Source organism: Notamacropus eugenii, chromosome 7 (genome assembly GCF_028372415.1).
Source record: "Notamacropus eugenii isolate mMacEug1 chromosome 7, mMacEug1.pri_v2, whole genome shotgun sequence".
In the NCBI taxonomy this organism is placed as follows: domain Eukaryota; kingdom Metazoa; phylum Chordata; class Mammalia; order Diprotodontia; family Macropodidae; genus Notamacropus; species Notamacropus eugenii.
In genome coordinates this window covers 148,344,917-148,361,360 of record NC_092878.1, presented here as the reverse complement: position 1 = coordinate 148,361,360, position 16,444 = coordinate 148,344,917, and the positions used below count along the sequence as shown (strand labels likewise).

Genomic DNA, 16,444 nt, shown 5'->3' with positions numbered 1-16,444 from the left:
AGTTTTCAGATTTGGGTTCATTTAAGAACTGTGGCTTGTTATTAGATTTTCAAAATGCTGTTTAAAATTCAAGAATTTTCTTTGTATCTGTATATGACTAGAAAATGTCATTCTCCAGGAAATGGCTTTCATTAAAACTGTCCATTATGAATTTCCTCTTTTAACCATTTTTCAAATTTTAATGTTTATTTATAGCAGAAATCATTCTGTTATGAGAGAAACTGCCATCGGAATCTATGTCTAATCTTGCAGATTTATAATAAACTAAATTGTTTTAGACTTAAAAAGAAAAGCAAGCTATACATGATAGCAATCCTTAGTTTCATGTACAGTCTTCTTGTTCTACTATATATGGAAAAGCTCATTTTATTTTTTATTAAGTTATAATAAAGAATATTAGAATAAAATATAAATTATAATAAAAAGAGAATAATGTGATAAAAAAGAGAACCCACATGTAAAAAAAAAGATAAGAACATGTAGTAGAGCTTAAAAGAAGGATATGATTCAGTCAGGTATTTATTAAACACCTACTATGTGCCAGGCACTGAACTTAGAGCTAGGAATACAAAAATTAATAGAAAGAAAGATAACCCTTGACTTCTAATGGGGGAAAGATGAATCCTGAGAATGGTGGCAGAATGAGTGGAGGAGGAGGTAGAAGAAAGAGGGAAAGGAAAAGGGGGTTCCCATGTTCAGGCACGCTAGAGAAAGGCTGGAGAATTAGGACAGCCTACAGAGAAATGAAGAGGCGTCCCCCTTAAACTGGAGATTTGGAGAGGTGGCAACCCATTGGAGGAAGAAGGTCCAGGGATGGAAAGCATTTGAGGAGGTTTTTTTTTTTTGCGTGTGTGTGTGTGTTTAAGAGAGCTTCAGTTTCTAATCTCCATTTCTAAATGACTCTGACTTGGCCACTCAATAAATAAATGATGTTAGCGTTCATCATCTAGCTCTGCTGACTTGCTGATCATTGGCAGAATACGTTTTGAGGATTTGGTATGAGTGGATGCCCATATGCTATGGATTGAAAACACTTAATTTTAGATAAGTGGGCAGACTATGAAATTGTGTTTCCCTCATGGCAAGTTTCTCAGGAATGATACTTCTTTTGTATCAGTCATTTTCAGTCATGTGATCCCATCTGGGGTTTTCTTGGCAGAGCTACCAGAATGATTTGCCATTTCCTTCTCCAGGTCATTTTACAGATCAGGAAACTGAAGTAAACAGGGTTAAGTGACTCGCTCAGGGTCACACAGCTAGTAAGTGTCTGAGACTAGATTTGAACCCATGAAGATGAATCTTCTCAACTCCAGGCCTGGCACTCTATCTCCTGTACCACCTAGCTGCCCAGTGATACTACTACCTGCATAATACAGCTAAAATTTATATAATGTTTTAGGATTTGCAAAGTGCTTTGTACTTATTTCCTCATTTGATTCTCAAAACAACCCGGTAAAGTAGGGATTATCCCCATTTTACAGATAACAGAAATTGAGTTTGGGAGATGTTATATGACTTGTCTAGGCTTCTAGTAAATATCTGAGGCAGGATTTGAATTCAGGTCTTCTTGATTCCCACTACAGTGCACTTGACTACTCTGCTTTCCCTAGAGCAAGCCTGAACAACCTGTGACCTGTGGGCTGCCTGAAATCCTCTGGAGAGCCACAGGTTGTGTGGGCCTGCCCTAGAGGGCTGCTGTAAAAGCAGATACAGATCTTTGTGCCAGGAGGATTTAGCATTACGGAAAAACCACAGTGCCTTGCATTCAGCAAGTGTTTATTAAATGTTAAAATTAATAGTATTGAATAAAAATTAAGAAAAGTGAAAATGAGAGTAATGTGATGAACACATCACTCATTATAGAGAGGTGAATTAATTTTAATATCTGTTTTGGGAAGTCTTCTCTTTGATTTCTGAAGCAGAATGTTGATTTCCCTCTTTCCAATGAGCAAGCTTAATTTATATTTTTCCAAAGGAAAAATTTACACTGGTTGGTTGGTCCACTGAAAATCTACGATCTTGGGCTAAATTTTCTTTCTTTCTTATTTTCTTATTCATTCATTCATTCATTCATTCATTCATTTATTTTTAATGTTTAACAATCATTGCCATACAATTGAGATTTTATCCCCCCCACCTACCCCCCGCTACCCCCCTTCCTCCCCACGACTGCATACAATTCTGTATAGGTTCTACATATACTTTCCTATTGAGTATATTTTCACTATAGTCATGCTATGTAGTCGGACTAAAATAAATGGAAGAAATCATATAACAAATCAAAACATGATTCACAAAAACATACACATACACAAACATGATCTGCTACATTCTGCAAATGACTTCCATATTTCTTTCTCTGAGTGTGGAAGGCATTTTGCCTTAGAGAACCACCATTGGGATTTTTTTTTTTTTAAGAAGTTCTTGCGTTATTACAAAATTCCAAGTCTACCAGAAAAAACTCTCACACACTGTGGTCGTTGCTGTGCACAAAGTTCTCCTGGTTCTGCTCCTTTCACTCAGCATCAGGTCATATAAGTCCTTCCAGGCCTCTCTGAAGTCTTCTTGTTCATCATTTCTTATGGCACAATAGTACTCCATTACATTCATATACCATAATTTATTCAACCATTCCCCAATTGATGGACATCCCCTTGACTTCCAGTTTTTGGCAACTACAAAGAGTGCTGCTATAAATATTTTTGTACATGTGGGACCCTTTCCCATTTTTATGATCTCTTGGGGATACAGTCCTAGTAGCGATATTACTGGGTCAAAGGGTATGCACATTTTTGTAGCCCTTTGGGCATAGTTCCAAATTGCTCTCCAGAATGGTTGGATGCGCTCACAGCTCCACCAACAATGAATTAGTGTTCCAACTCTCCCACATCCTCTCCAGCATTTATCATTTTCTTGTTCTGTCATGTTTGCCAATCTTATAGGTGTGATGTGGTACCTCAGAGTTGTTTTGATTTGCATCTCTCTAATCAAAAGTGATTTAGAGCATTTTTTCATATGATTATAGATATCTTTAATTTCTTCCTCCAAAAATTGCCTGTTCGTATCCTTTGACCATTTATCAATTGGGGAATGACTTGTATGATTATACATTTGAGTCAGTTCTCTATATATTCTAGAAATGAGGCCTTTATCCCTGAGCTTAGCTGTAAAAATTCTTTCCCAATTTACTACATCCCTCCGGATTTTGGTTGCATTGGGTTTGGTTGTGCAAAAACTTCTCAGTTTAATGTAATCAAAATTCTTTCTTATTTTCATGCAGCATGGGACAGAGTGGACAGCCTCTCAATGCACCCTTTGCTCTTGCAGTCATGGAGAAGTCAGATGCACCCGTAGGCCATGCCCACATCTTTCCTGTGGGCCCCAAGAGTTGGAATCAATCCCTGAAAATGCGTGCTGTCCAAAATGTGTGGGTCCTGGCAGTGAGTATCTCTTTGGGGAATATTGTTAAGGAACATGAATGGGATTAGTTGGGCTTGTCTCTTCCTTTATTGTCTTGCTATATGATAAATTTTCCTGAGTCCCACTCATCCCTGTAACCAATGTGCAACCAAGCATTTCCTTAAGTAACTCTCTTGGTTAAACTGACTTTCTGAATATTCCTCCTTCATAGATAAAGAGGGCCAAAAGGCAAATCTTTTGAGAAAGCCCTGTGGGGCCATGGTTGGCCCCAAATAAATCATGAGGACAGTCTGTAATACAGCTCTCTTAACCTTCTCATCCCTGGTGTAATACTAGCTCTGGGAACTTTATGTCAGATACCTGGGTTGTACATATATTTTGAGAAATAAAATGCATTCTCTATACAAATGGCTTTATAACCCTGGTGATTAGCACCTTGATTACACTTCTTTCTGCAAGACATACATGACATAGGATGTATATATTTCACTTACTCCTGTGCCTCATTTGTTCCATAGAGGAATTAGCCCTACCGAAAAGTATCCAGCAGCGTAATGGGCAGAGCAGGACTTAGATCTACCTTTTGTTCTCCCATTATCGTTCATTTCCTTCCCTGATGAAATTCTGACAATATTCTCCACCCTTATAGACCTTTAACGACTCACTTCTTATTCTTTCTTTTCTGAAAATAGACCTGATTTTTGAATCCACACCCATTTCCTTTACCATCCCAGGTCTCAGTTTTTTGCTTCTTAGAAGAATCTTCAGCCCTTTGGCCTCCTCCCATGATGCTGGGAAAATACTCGGAAAGCAGTTGAAATACGGTTCTCAGGTGCTAGCATTTCCAATTCCCCTTCCCGCCCAAAACTGATTGTCAACTGGCTTAGGCAGATGAAGGCTGAACTCTGAAAGGAAGGATGCTCTGGAAACAAAGGAGAATTTTGAATTTTATCTTAGGTTTTTCTAATTTTCTTAGTGCTTTAGAAACTTTTTCTTTGGTCACATAGGAGAGATTAATATTTTGGGAACATGAAGGGAAGAGAGTTGGTAGGTAGGACATTGTTTCAGGGCTACATTATGTGAACTGCAGAGTTTACAGAGAAAGGAAGGATTACATGAATGCAGGGAATACAGGGGAGGAGGCAGGATCATGCTCATCGAACATGGGTCTTGTGTCCTCTAGAGCCCTGTTCCTTGGATGGTCGCTTGTTTCTGGATGGTGAAGAATGGCAGCCAAGCCAATGTTCCAAATGCGTGTGTAGAGACGGGACTTCCCAGTGCTTCACTGCCCAGTGTCAGCCGCTGCTCTGTGGTCAGGTAAGTGGGAGCCATGGAACTAAGACACCATATTTTGAAGGAGTAAATCTCATTTTAGAATGTTTGGGGGCCATGGAAGAACTAGGGAAAAGAAGATATAAAGATTATTCTTTTTAAAGAAAACTATACTGTTGGTAAAAAAAAAAATCCCTTTTATCTGGGACATTTTTTTTACCCTTCATAACTTTAAAAAATAGGTCTTGTGCTAAATGTTACATTGGGAAGCTGGGTCTTAGGAATCATAGGATTTGAGAGACATTAGAAACGACCTTGGGCAATCTCCTCATTTTATAGATGAGGAAAGTAGAGGCAAGAGTGACTTACCAAAGGTCACACAAGTTCATCTGTGGCAGAACCAAGTCTCCTCTCTACCATTTGGGTTTTTGTCTCCTCTATAACACTTCTTTGAGTAGATACAAAACCAACCAACTCCCAAAGGTAATCTTGCAATGTTGGGGATGTTTTCTAATTGGTTCTGCTTCATTGGAATTCATTGTTGAAAGATATGTGAACAATCGTAAAGTGAATAACTTTGTAGCTGATTTTATATACGTTATTTTAAACATTGAAGGAAAAAGAAAGGAATAGGTATTTATCTAGAGCCTGCTGTGCCAGGCAAGGGTCAAACTTTTTTTTTTTTTTTTTTTTTTTTACAAATATTATCTCATTTAATCCTCACAAACAACTCTATGAGATGAGGTGCTGTTATTATCTGCATTTTACAATTGAGGAAACTGAGGCAAAATGAAGTTAAATGACTCTCCCAGGGTCATGTAACTAATAAGTCTCTGAGGCTGAATTTGAACTTAGTTTGTGCTGACTTCAGGCCCAGCACTCTATCCATTGTGCCACCTAGCTGCCTATGACACTATGAGATTCCTTTACTGCTTGAAATAGTTATCCGTTTCACATTGCAGGGCATTAGCGACATGATTCCCTCCCAGATCTGGAAAATCTGTGTTAATTTTTTTGGCCCTCTCTTGGTACCAGAGAACAAGTCTGAATTCTTATGGTGTTAAAAGATAAAATATGTTAATATTATACAATACTATACATGTATTTTATCCATTTCTGAATTTCTGATCTTTCTATGTCATCTCTTGGCTTTTGTATGTCATCTGCAGCTTCTGCAAAACTCCCCAGAGATTCCTGTTTAATTTCTTATGTCAGTTTGTGATATATTCAAAGCCACGATGGGGAGAGCTGTGATACAGAAAGCATAACTGTGTATTATTTCCAACCAAATGGATAAGAACCTAGATCCTTCTAGTTAAAATCCAGTGTTCGGTCCACTCCCAAATTTGATTTTCACCCAACTTTAAGGAAGTCAATCAGTCAACTTTAAAGAATTTAGTAAGCACCGCTCATGTGCAAGGTACGTGTGGAGGATACAAGGAATGATGTAATCCCAGAGGAGTCAGCACAGCTGGTATTTCACAGTTGGTATTCCCTCCTCCACCTGCAGCTGCGTGACCCTGGGCAAGTCACTGAATCCTGTTTACCTCAGTTTCCTCATCTGTAAGATGAGCTGGAGAAGGAAATGGCAAACCATTCCAAAATCATTGCCAGAGAAACCCCGAATGGGATCACGAAGAGTCAGACATGACTAACTGACTAAACAACAGAATTCTCTGCCCCACCCCCCCTTAAATAACTAGCCCCTAAAAACATGGTAGCCCTTACAGTCAGGAGAGAGTCAGCCTAAGAGTGTACCTGACATCTCAGTATATGTTGCTGTGTTCTAAAGAAAGACCTCCCAGCCACCATTCAGCTGACACAAAGCCCCTTTCTTTGTCAGATACAACAAAATCAATTTGTGTTTTACAGAGTGACAATCAGGCAATATTTTCAAAGACAGACACAGGGCAATTAAATGAGCTGCTAAATGCCAAATGGCAGGGGAGATGGATCTATTGGAATGCCTGAATGGAGCTGTTTGCACCCTGCCAGCTGGTCTATGGGCAACATTTCTTTGTTTCTTACAGAGTGGACCCAGCTGCAAAGTAATAGATGAATCACTTGGTGGGGATGCTCATGGTCCCTTATCGGATGCCTTCACCTCTTTGGGTGGTTGTTCCTCATTTATGCTGATTAAACACATTCCAGACTTAAGCCCAAGGTTTCAAACTGTTTGATGTATGAGGGGTAATTAAGCAAGTTGCCACTGGAGGGAGGAAGGGAGACACACACACACACACACACACACACACACACACACACACACATACACAACACACAGAGGGAGTGTGTGTGTCTGTTGGGGGATTTCTGATTTCAACCTTTTACTTTGGGTTTTGTAACACTTAACTAACTTCCCATAAAGATACCAGCTGCTGAGACAACTGAGAAGTACACTATGTTATTAACTTTATTAATTCATTTATCTATCCCATCTATTTGTCTTCCTTCCTTTTAGATCATGGGTGTAAAATTTTCTTTCCCCTGGCTCAGCCCGTAGTAACTCAGAGTTATTCTCTGTCACTATCACAGTAGAATACATAAGGTGGGAGAGGAAAGCAGTAACAATAATGAAAGAATTGAAAATGTTTCAGTCTTAAGGGCTTCTGTATGATTAGAAAATGATGAAGCCACATTGTCAACCTCTGGGACTTTCCTCATTCTCCATATTATTCCAAGCTCTTCTCTTCCTTCTTCTGAATAATGTAAAGCCTTGAGTGAAATTTGACCCAGAGAGATGAAGCTCTTTAACCGGGTGTTTTGAATTTAAAAGATTTAGAGTTGGAAAGGACCATTAGAAACCATCTAGTCTAACCCTTTCCTTGATAATTTCATGAAAGATGATGTCTAGGCTCTTTTTTTGATCCTGGCTTTCAGGTAGGCCCATAATTTTTAAATTGTCTCTCCTGGATCTATTCTCCAGGTCAGTTGTTTTTCCAATGAGATATTTCACATTATCTTCCATTTTTTCATTCTTTTGGTTTTGTTTTGTGATTTCTTGGTTTCTCATAAAGTCACTGGCCTCCACCTGTTCCATTCTAATTTTGAAAGAATTATTTTCTTCAGTGAGCTTTTGAATCTCCTTTTCCATTTGGCTAATTCTGCTTTTGAAAGCATTCTTCTCCTCATTGGCTTCTTGAACCTGCTTTACCAATTGAGTTAGCCTATTTTTCAGGGTGTTATTTTCTTCCGCATTTTTTTGGGTCTCCTTTAGCAGGGTGCTGATTTGTTGTTCATACTTTGCTTGCAAGTCTTTTATTACTCTTCCCAGTTTTTCCTCCACCTCTCTATCATGATTTTGAAAATTGTTTGGGCTCTTCATGAGCTTTTCCCAGAACTGATCCCATTGAGTGGGCTGGGATGTAGAAGCACTGACTTCCATGTCTTCCCCTGATGGTGAGCACTGCTCTTCCTCATCAGAAGGGAGGGGAGGAGAAACCTGCTCACCAAGAAAGTAACCCTCAATAGTCTTGGTTTTTTTCCCTTTTCTGGGCTTTTTCCCAACCAGTGACTTGAGCTCTGAATATTCTCCTCACACCCACCCATCGCCTCCAGATCCTCCCAGCCCGTGCTTGGGGTCTGAGAATCAAATGCTGCTTCCCAGCCTCAGTGCTTTGGGTGGGGGCAGGGCTGCTATTCAGTGTGAGATTAAGTTCAGGTGCTCAGGTGGGGGCAGGGCCGCCTCATGGGCTCAGTTCCCTCAGGGGGTTTATGCAGAGACCTTCAACAATGGATCCAGGCTCCTGCCTGCTTGGGGAGCCCCGGTCTGCTCCCGCCTCTGCTTTTGCCTCCCGAGGGGGCCTGAGTTATGGGGGCACCCCACTCCCCTCTCGACCCACCAAAGAGACCCTCTCACCGACCCCTGTCACCTTTGGGTGGAGGGACCCGCGCGGCCGCTGGAGATCCCGTCCCTGAAGCTCCTCTCGGTGCCACGGCCGCGGCAGGGCTGTACTCAGCTCCCAGTCCCCGCGCCCAGTCCGCGGCGCGAAGGACCTTTTGCGAGAGGTTTGCAGGTCTCTCTGGAACAGAAATCTCCCTCGCTCCAACGTTCTGTGGCCTCTGGGTGCAGAATTCGCCGTGAGTTACTTTTTTGTAGATGTTCTATGGGTTGTGGGTTCAGAGCTATGTGTATGTGCGTCTTTCTACTCTGCCATCTTGGCTCCGCCCCCCTAACCCTTTCATTTTACAGATCAGTTAACTGAGGCTCAAGGTCTTGGACTTGACCTCAGCTTCTCTGGTTCCTGCTTATTCCTTTGAATGACTCTTGCCGGGTTAGAGTAAATAAAGATCTCACCTGTGGAAACCAACTTTTTCCTTAAATGACTAAAAAAAAAAAGAAAATAAGATTTGCTCTGTCTCATACACCCTGCATGAAACTCTCTCCCTCTCCCTCTCTCTTCTACTCTGGGATGATTCAGTGCACACCAACATTTATGTATATACTTAGTGAAATTCTGTGGCCAGGGCAGTGCTCTAGTCATCCGGGGCTTTGACCTAATTTAACATAGAGCTCATTCGACCTACCTTATTGCTATTAGAGCAGCTAGGTGACTCAGTGGATAGATTGCTGGACCCGGAGTCACAGAGACCCGAGTCAAGATCAGCCTCATACATCTGGGCAAGTCACTTTGCTGCTGCCTGCCTTAATTTTCTCAACTGTGAAATGGGAGTAATAGTAGTATTTACCTTGCCAGGGTTATTGTGAGAATCAAATGAGATTTGTAAAAAGTAACCTTAGCACAGTGCCTGGCATGTAGTAGACATAATGTAAATGATAGTTTATTATTACTACAATGATCATAATTATTATTCCATGGTGATAGTAAAGATTATAGACTAGAAATATCTATGGTATACTTTTTTATAATCAATCAAAATACAGCATGCTGAAAGACTTTCTCATTATTTCTACCTCTAACACACTGTTCAATGTACCTCAAAGCTACAAACCTCCAATATTATTGGAAATACTCTGATCCCATTTTGCATAGAGAAATATTGAGAAACCAGCCAAGTTGTCCTAAAGGCAGAAAACAGTCTTAACTGCTGTGGATCAGACTTCTGAAGTCTGTCTTGGTTGGATAATAAGTAATTCATCTAGTTGGATTTGTGGACTTCTAGGTCAAAGCCCTATTTAAAAAATTTATGAACTTCTGTGCTGATGCAGTGTTAAAAAATACCCACTATGATAGGTGAAGAAACTCACTTCTTCTGAGATGAGAAAGGAAGCCCTTTCCTTCTGAGGAGTGAGCTGCTCAGTATCCAAGCTTATGTATCATTGATGCTTTCCTTTTTCCCTACCCCCTTTTAAAAGTGTTGTGTGTCTTCCTAGAACTCCTGAAAATGCCCTAGGTAAGGAAAGGTGGGAACTGATCGATCTGATCTGCCAATCCAGAAGGCTTTTTTCTGAAAAATTCCCCTAAGAATCAAAGAGACAAATGATTAGATGCCAGGGAGGGGGGAAGTATTGAGCAGGCTTGGGTATTGACAGATAATACCTACCTCTTGGTCTGGTTTATTTCCTGGGATTTGTATGTGTGTTTGCCAGCCTGTGGACTTGTACCACGTGATTTGTAAAAATTACTCTAAATGAAATAGGGAGTTTGTCAGGGTCTTGCCTCTGAGATGAAGCTGCCTCTCCTGTATCACCGATGAGGTGAAATAGGAAGGCTCCCGGGTCAGAGTGGTTTTGGACAAAGAGGGATGATTTACCCTTTCTTGGCAAATAGATTATGAAAACAATTTATGTGCAGAGACCTTGGTCTTATCTTGAAAACTGGTTTAGAATTTCTCCTTGGTATACTCATACTATTACTGTGTCTGCCTCTTTCTCTTACTGGTCATATTTCTAGGTTAAGAGTCTTCCCTACCCTCAGTATAAGAAAGCCAAAATTATTTGTTTATTTATTTAATTTTTTTTTGTTTGTTTAGTATTTTACTTTCCCTCAATTACATGGAAAAACACTTTTTTAACAAGGAAGTTAAATGTAAGGAATATTAAGGGGAGGCTGGGTAATAGACATTTCTATAAGGCTCAGTGGATTTGTCATCCCATTATAATCTGACCGAAGGGCACTATTTATGTTTCTCTCTATTAGTCCTGCTCCAATTTTCATGACTCAATGAAATGTCCTCCCCACCTTCCTCCAGTCTACAGGTTGAAATTCATTCTTCATGGCCCAAGGCATGCTCTTCAATAAAACAACACATGTGCCCACAACAACTACGTGATAGTTTAGGGATAGGTACTAGCTGATTGGGGATCAGGAAAGGACTCATAGGATGTGGTGGTTGAGCTGTGCTTATATGATTCCCAGATTAAGCTTTCCAGCTACATTCTTCCCCCTGAGTTTCAGGAGACATTTCAAATTTTGTGTGTCTAGGAGATATCTCAAACTCAACATGCCTAAAATTGAACTCTATTTCCGCCCCCAAACCCTGTGATCTTGGCAATAACTCTGACGTATCACTCACTATATTCATGATCAATGGTCACACCTTGCCTTTTCTTCCCTTTCCACTCACACAACTGCCTTTTAAATTCAGTCTTGTTACCCCTCACCTAGACTATCACAATGATTTCTGAATAGCTCTCTTTGGTTTAAGTCTCTCAACCCTCTGCTACATATGGATTACTGCCAAAGTAATTTTCCATAAGCATGTGACTTCCCTACTCAACTAACGCCACTGGTTTCCTATTGCCTCTAGGATAAAATATAATCTTTGGTTACCTTTTAAAACATTTTCACAACCTTGTGCTAACCTACCATTCTAGCCTCATTGGACATTACTCCTTCCTTCTGAACTCTGGGAATCAACCTTCTCTCTCTTGGTCAGAAAAACCCTTCAGTTCCTATCTTTGTGACTCTGTACTCCCATGGGGTCCCCATGTTCCTCTAAGATCAGTCACCATCTTCTGCATGAAGTCTTTACTTCATGATTTTCCCCTCCCCAACTATTCCTGTCCTCTCTCCCAAACTAACTTTTGTTTAACTACTTTATCCACTTTATATTTATGATGTAAATATTTTTACAGGTGTTTATTCTCCTCCAATAGAATGTCAGTTGTTTTTGACTAAGGATTCTTTCGTTTTTTTTGTACTTCTATCCCCAGGGCCCAGCACAGTGCCTGGCACCAGGCAAGAGTTTAATAAATACTTGTTGATTGATTGTAAGTAGGGAGTGCATTCCAGGTATGGGAGACAGCCCGTGTAAAGGCAAAGAGATATCACTGTCTTTCCACTATGGTTCTACTGAGACAACTTCTTTTCTGACATATATTTCAAAGAAAATCCCTGGGCTGCTCCCCAACTATGGGGCCTCTTTCCAACTCTCTGACTATTCTGATTATAGCTTTCTTTACAGATAGGCCTCCCTGTGTCTTCACCACCACAAAACCTATCCTTTTTCTTTTATTTCTCTCCTTTTCTTTCTAAATATTTGTCTTGAGAGAATTTTCTAGACACACTTCTAATGACTGACTGTCAGGGTCAAGGTTCCATCCTCCATTGTTTTGGAAACTGTACCTCCTTGTAGGAAGATAAAACCAGGTGGGGGATTGGGAGTGGTGAGAAGCAGGCAGGGGCTGTATTATCTAAGTCTGCTGTCATAGTGTCTCTGGCTTTGTTTAAGGAAGAGATTGAAAGACATTTTTAGCTCTTTCCTTCTGACTTTCCTTCCCTTGTAGTGGTAAAAGAAATTAAGTGAGGAAGGTCTATTACTCTGGAAATTGTATAAGTCCACACAGATGGTATGACTTCTTCCAATAAGAAAAAGACTTTTTTACTCTTAAAAAAAACTGATCCTTGCCCTTCCCTCTTCCTCTAAAAATACATGAAACTATGAACGTCCACATAGTATGGTACCTGGCACATAGTAGGTGCTTAATAACTGCTTATTGAATGAACTTGACCAAGGAGCAAGCCTACTAGGTATTACTTGGATGTAAGAATAACACCCTTTTTTTTAAAATTGTTTTTATGTAGTTTCTTCTGGCAATTGTATTAGCGACATAGTTCCTAAGAGTTTATTTATTAAAGTACATGTATTCCTGAGATTTAATGAGATTTGGATGGAGTCTTTTGACCTGATTTTCATCTTCTTTCTCTCTGCTCATAACCAAGGCTTACTTTTATGGTTGATTTATAAATGCCTGAGGGATCACCACCAAAATTCTCAAATGGAAATGAAAAAGGCCAGGGAAAGCTGGAGTGACCCAGTTAAGGAGCTACATCCCCATCCCTGAACTCACCAATAAATCTCATGAGAGCTGGTGTTGTTCTGAACTTAGCAAAGAGAAGAACCTGGGACTTGAACTGAGGGTCTTCAGACCACTTTTACAATTGGAGCTGACTCTTAATAATACACTTTCCTCATCTTTATTATTTTTTCTTTATTTTATTTTGAATTCATGGAACAAAACATTTTCATAATGTAACTATAAAAAAGATGATTGCACATGAAACTGCAGATCTGCCATGTATAACTCGGTATTCTCTCCAAATATGTAACAAAGTTATCTTGTGAATTTCTTTTTCTCCCTTTTTTTCCTTCTTTCCCCTCCCTCTCCCATCCTATAGATGGCTACCATTAGACACAAATAAGTACATACATGTAAAATTATTCTATACATATTTCTCTTTATCAGTTCTTTTTCTTGATTCCGATAGTATATTTTTTCATGTGTTCATTCTTATTTTGGGTATTTATAGGATTCAGGATGACTTGGTTGCTCAAAGTCATTCTTAAAGCGATATTGGTGTTACTGTATACAGTGTTCTCTTGATTCTGCTGACTTCCCTCTTCATTACTTCACTGTAGTCTTTCCATACCTTTCTGAGATCATCTTTAAAATGAAAGGATTGACCCAGTGGCCTCTGAGCTACTTTACAGCTCAAGAACTGTGATCCTGAGATCTTATAACTTTGATAGTGCTTATTTCTATATGGGGCAACTGGGTGGCACAGTGAATAGAATGCCAGGCTTGGAGTCAGGAAAACTCATCTTCATGAGTTCAAATCCAGCTTCAGATTCTTTTTATCTGTATGACCCTAGACAAGTCACTTCACCCTGTTCGCTTCAGTTTCTTCATCTGTAAAGTGAACTGGAGAAGGAAATGGTAATCTACTTTAGTGTCTTTGTGAAGAAAACCCTAAGTGGGTCATAAAGAGTTGAACACAAATGAAACAACTGAACAACGACAAATGGATATATGCTGAGAATAATTTTTTTTAAGGGATGCTTTCGAATATACAATCAGGCTACGGAATTAAATGGAAGAAAAGATGATTTCTTTGCCTTTCCTCGCGAGTCCCAATGCTTGGCATGTAGTAAAGTACTTAATAGATGTTTGTTGACGTGACTGAGGATTTTGTTAGTTTCTAACTTCTCCTTTGCTCTTTCCCCATCTTGGGGGTTTAGGATCAAGAGATGGCACGCCTCCCTGGGAAATGTTGCCCACAGTGTCTTCCTAGATCCTGCTCTTTGGCTGGGAAAGTGTACCAGGTAATCAATCTTGGATGTGGCCCGCAAGGTGACTTGACGTGTTCTGAAACTCTTCCTATGAACCTTCTTTGAACCTCTCACATCCCTCCTGGCTGACTTTTTGCCAGAATCAAGAACTCCTAGAGTAGCAGCTTCCCCCTCCCCTTCATGGAAACATTTTTATGGGGGAAAAATTGCAGAAGATTAAAAATGTAAAGGAGTGTTCTGGCATGTGGCCCCTAGTTTCATGGGCTGGTAGATGAGGTATTTATTGCTCACATATTTTGAATCAGGAAATAAAATTTTACTGGTGATAGCCACTTTGTGAATTGATTTCCTCATGTCTTCTGGGACTTGGACTAAATATGTATGCCTATGTGTGTATGTTTCTACCTGTCTTTACATAGATATATGAAGATAATCTATATCTTTAAATACATAACATATTTATATAGATGTAGATATATGAAGATAAGGGGGGATAGAGGATAGAGTTCAAATCTGATCTCAGACACTGTCTAGCTGTGTGACCCTTGGCAAATCACTTCACTCTGCATCAGTTTTCTCATCTGTAAAATGAGCTGGAGAAGGAAATGGCAAACACTCCAGTACCTTTGCCAGAAAACTCCAAATGGGGCCATGAAGAGCCAGACATGAGTGAAAATGAACCAATAATAAAATACGAAGATAAATATGTAGGCACAGACACACATCTTTCTATATACGCATTAGCAGTACCTAGAGGCCCTCTTACACCATCAGCGCAAGTATATGGGCAAATAAAGGATTTATTTCTTCTCTCTCTTCCAGTGCCTTGTACATAGTAGGAATTCATAAAATTTTGGTTGAATAAATTGAATTAATGAAGGGATATTCTTTCCTTTGAGCATCTAGCTCACTGCGAGGTGACAAATTTATGTAAATAAATTAACAAACCAGCAGTTTTCTTTTGGCTGGTACTAGCAGTAGATTAAGAGCTGGACCAGTGCAGCCCATTAGGCTTTGCTTTTTAAAGGGAGACATTTTCAGAAATGCTTTTGCTTTGGATGGAGGTAAAGTGTTTTGAGAATGGCTGGTAGTATAATGTTTTCAAGTGGCACTTAAAATTCCCTTTGAACATTTGTTTACTGTCATTCTAGAAACCGATGTTACCTGGACTAACCATTGTCCAGAAACAAGTTCATTAAAATTTTATTACGCGAATACATTTGAGGCAACCATGGCCTTGGAGCTGGGAAGACCTGAGTTCAAGCCCTACCCCTCCCACATCCTGACTATGTGACCCTGGGACAGTCACTTAAACTCCCATCACCCTAGGCAACTCTCTGAGACTTTTAAGTTTCATTGACGTGGCTGATTTCCATTGGCAAAGGGGGTTCCCCATTCCAATGCAGTCATGTCTTCCTCTTATTTATTCTCCATATTAGTGAAATAGAGTAAAAATTCTGCCCCCAAACAGTACTTTATTAGTTTGGGATGTCATACCTCCAGTGTTTCTCTATGCTATTTAACATTTCCAGCAAATTGAGTGGCTTTGGGAAGGGATTTTAAGTGAGATTTTCTTCTGCTCTCATGATGAGCTTCATTCCCATAATTCTTCATCTAGGATAGTCTGCTCTCATCCAAGCAGCTCATTTTATAGTCCAGTCAAAATGTAGTCAGTCATCTGGAGAGATGGACCCTAGATGCTATGTCACCTTTTATATCTTGTATGTTTGGAAGGAATTTTTGCTGAATTTTGTCTCTTCTATGATATGAGAGGAAAACAAACATAGTGACATTTTTTTTTGAGAATCTGGATCATTTGACTCTATCTCTTTCCCCCTATCTGTCTGTTTATCCATATATTAAATATGCATCTATATTATCTATATCTATATATGTATCTCTACCATCTATTTGTCATCTATATCTGTGTATGCATATATGGATATCTATTATGTATATGTATCTCTCTCTTTATTAGCCCTCAGTCTCATTATCGTCTATCTATATGTAGGTATCTGTCTTTCTATTTGTCATTTGTATCTACCCATCTATCTATCCACATATATCTATCTACTTATCTGTCATCTATATCTGTCTCTATGTCTACCAGTCTATCTACCCATAGATACACATATAGACACACATATAGGTGTATGCACATACATTTAATTAATTTTTCTATCACCTTAATTTCTGACCATATATCTCTCCCTTGCCCCAGGAGACATTCCTTATAACAAAAAATATTAATCAAAGAGGAGAAAAAACAGTTCTGCAA

At 39.6% G+C, this 16,444-nt stretch overlaps 1 protein-coding gene across 3 annotated transcripts in view; it reads left to right on the top strand.

The window, feature by feature from the left end:
- The window catches only part of FRAS1 (Fraser extracellular matrix complex subunit 1), a 469,972-nt gene that overhangs the window by 145,299 nt on the left and 308,229 nt on the right, over nucleotides 1-16,444 (top strand). For all 3 annotated transcript variants that reach the window (XM_072623600.1, XM_072623599.1, XM_072623598.1), the window contains exons 5-7: nucleotides 3,281-3,440; nucleotides 4,604-4,737; nucleotides 14,116-14,199. In XM_072623600.1, coding sequence (XP_072479701.1) covers nucleotides 3,281-3,440; nucleotides 4,604-4,737; nucleotides 14,116-14,199 — 378 coding nt within the window. The remainder of the gene's footprint in view (nucleotides 1-3,280; nucleotides 3,441-4,603; nucleotides 4,738-14,115; nucleotides 14,200-16,444) is intronic.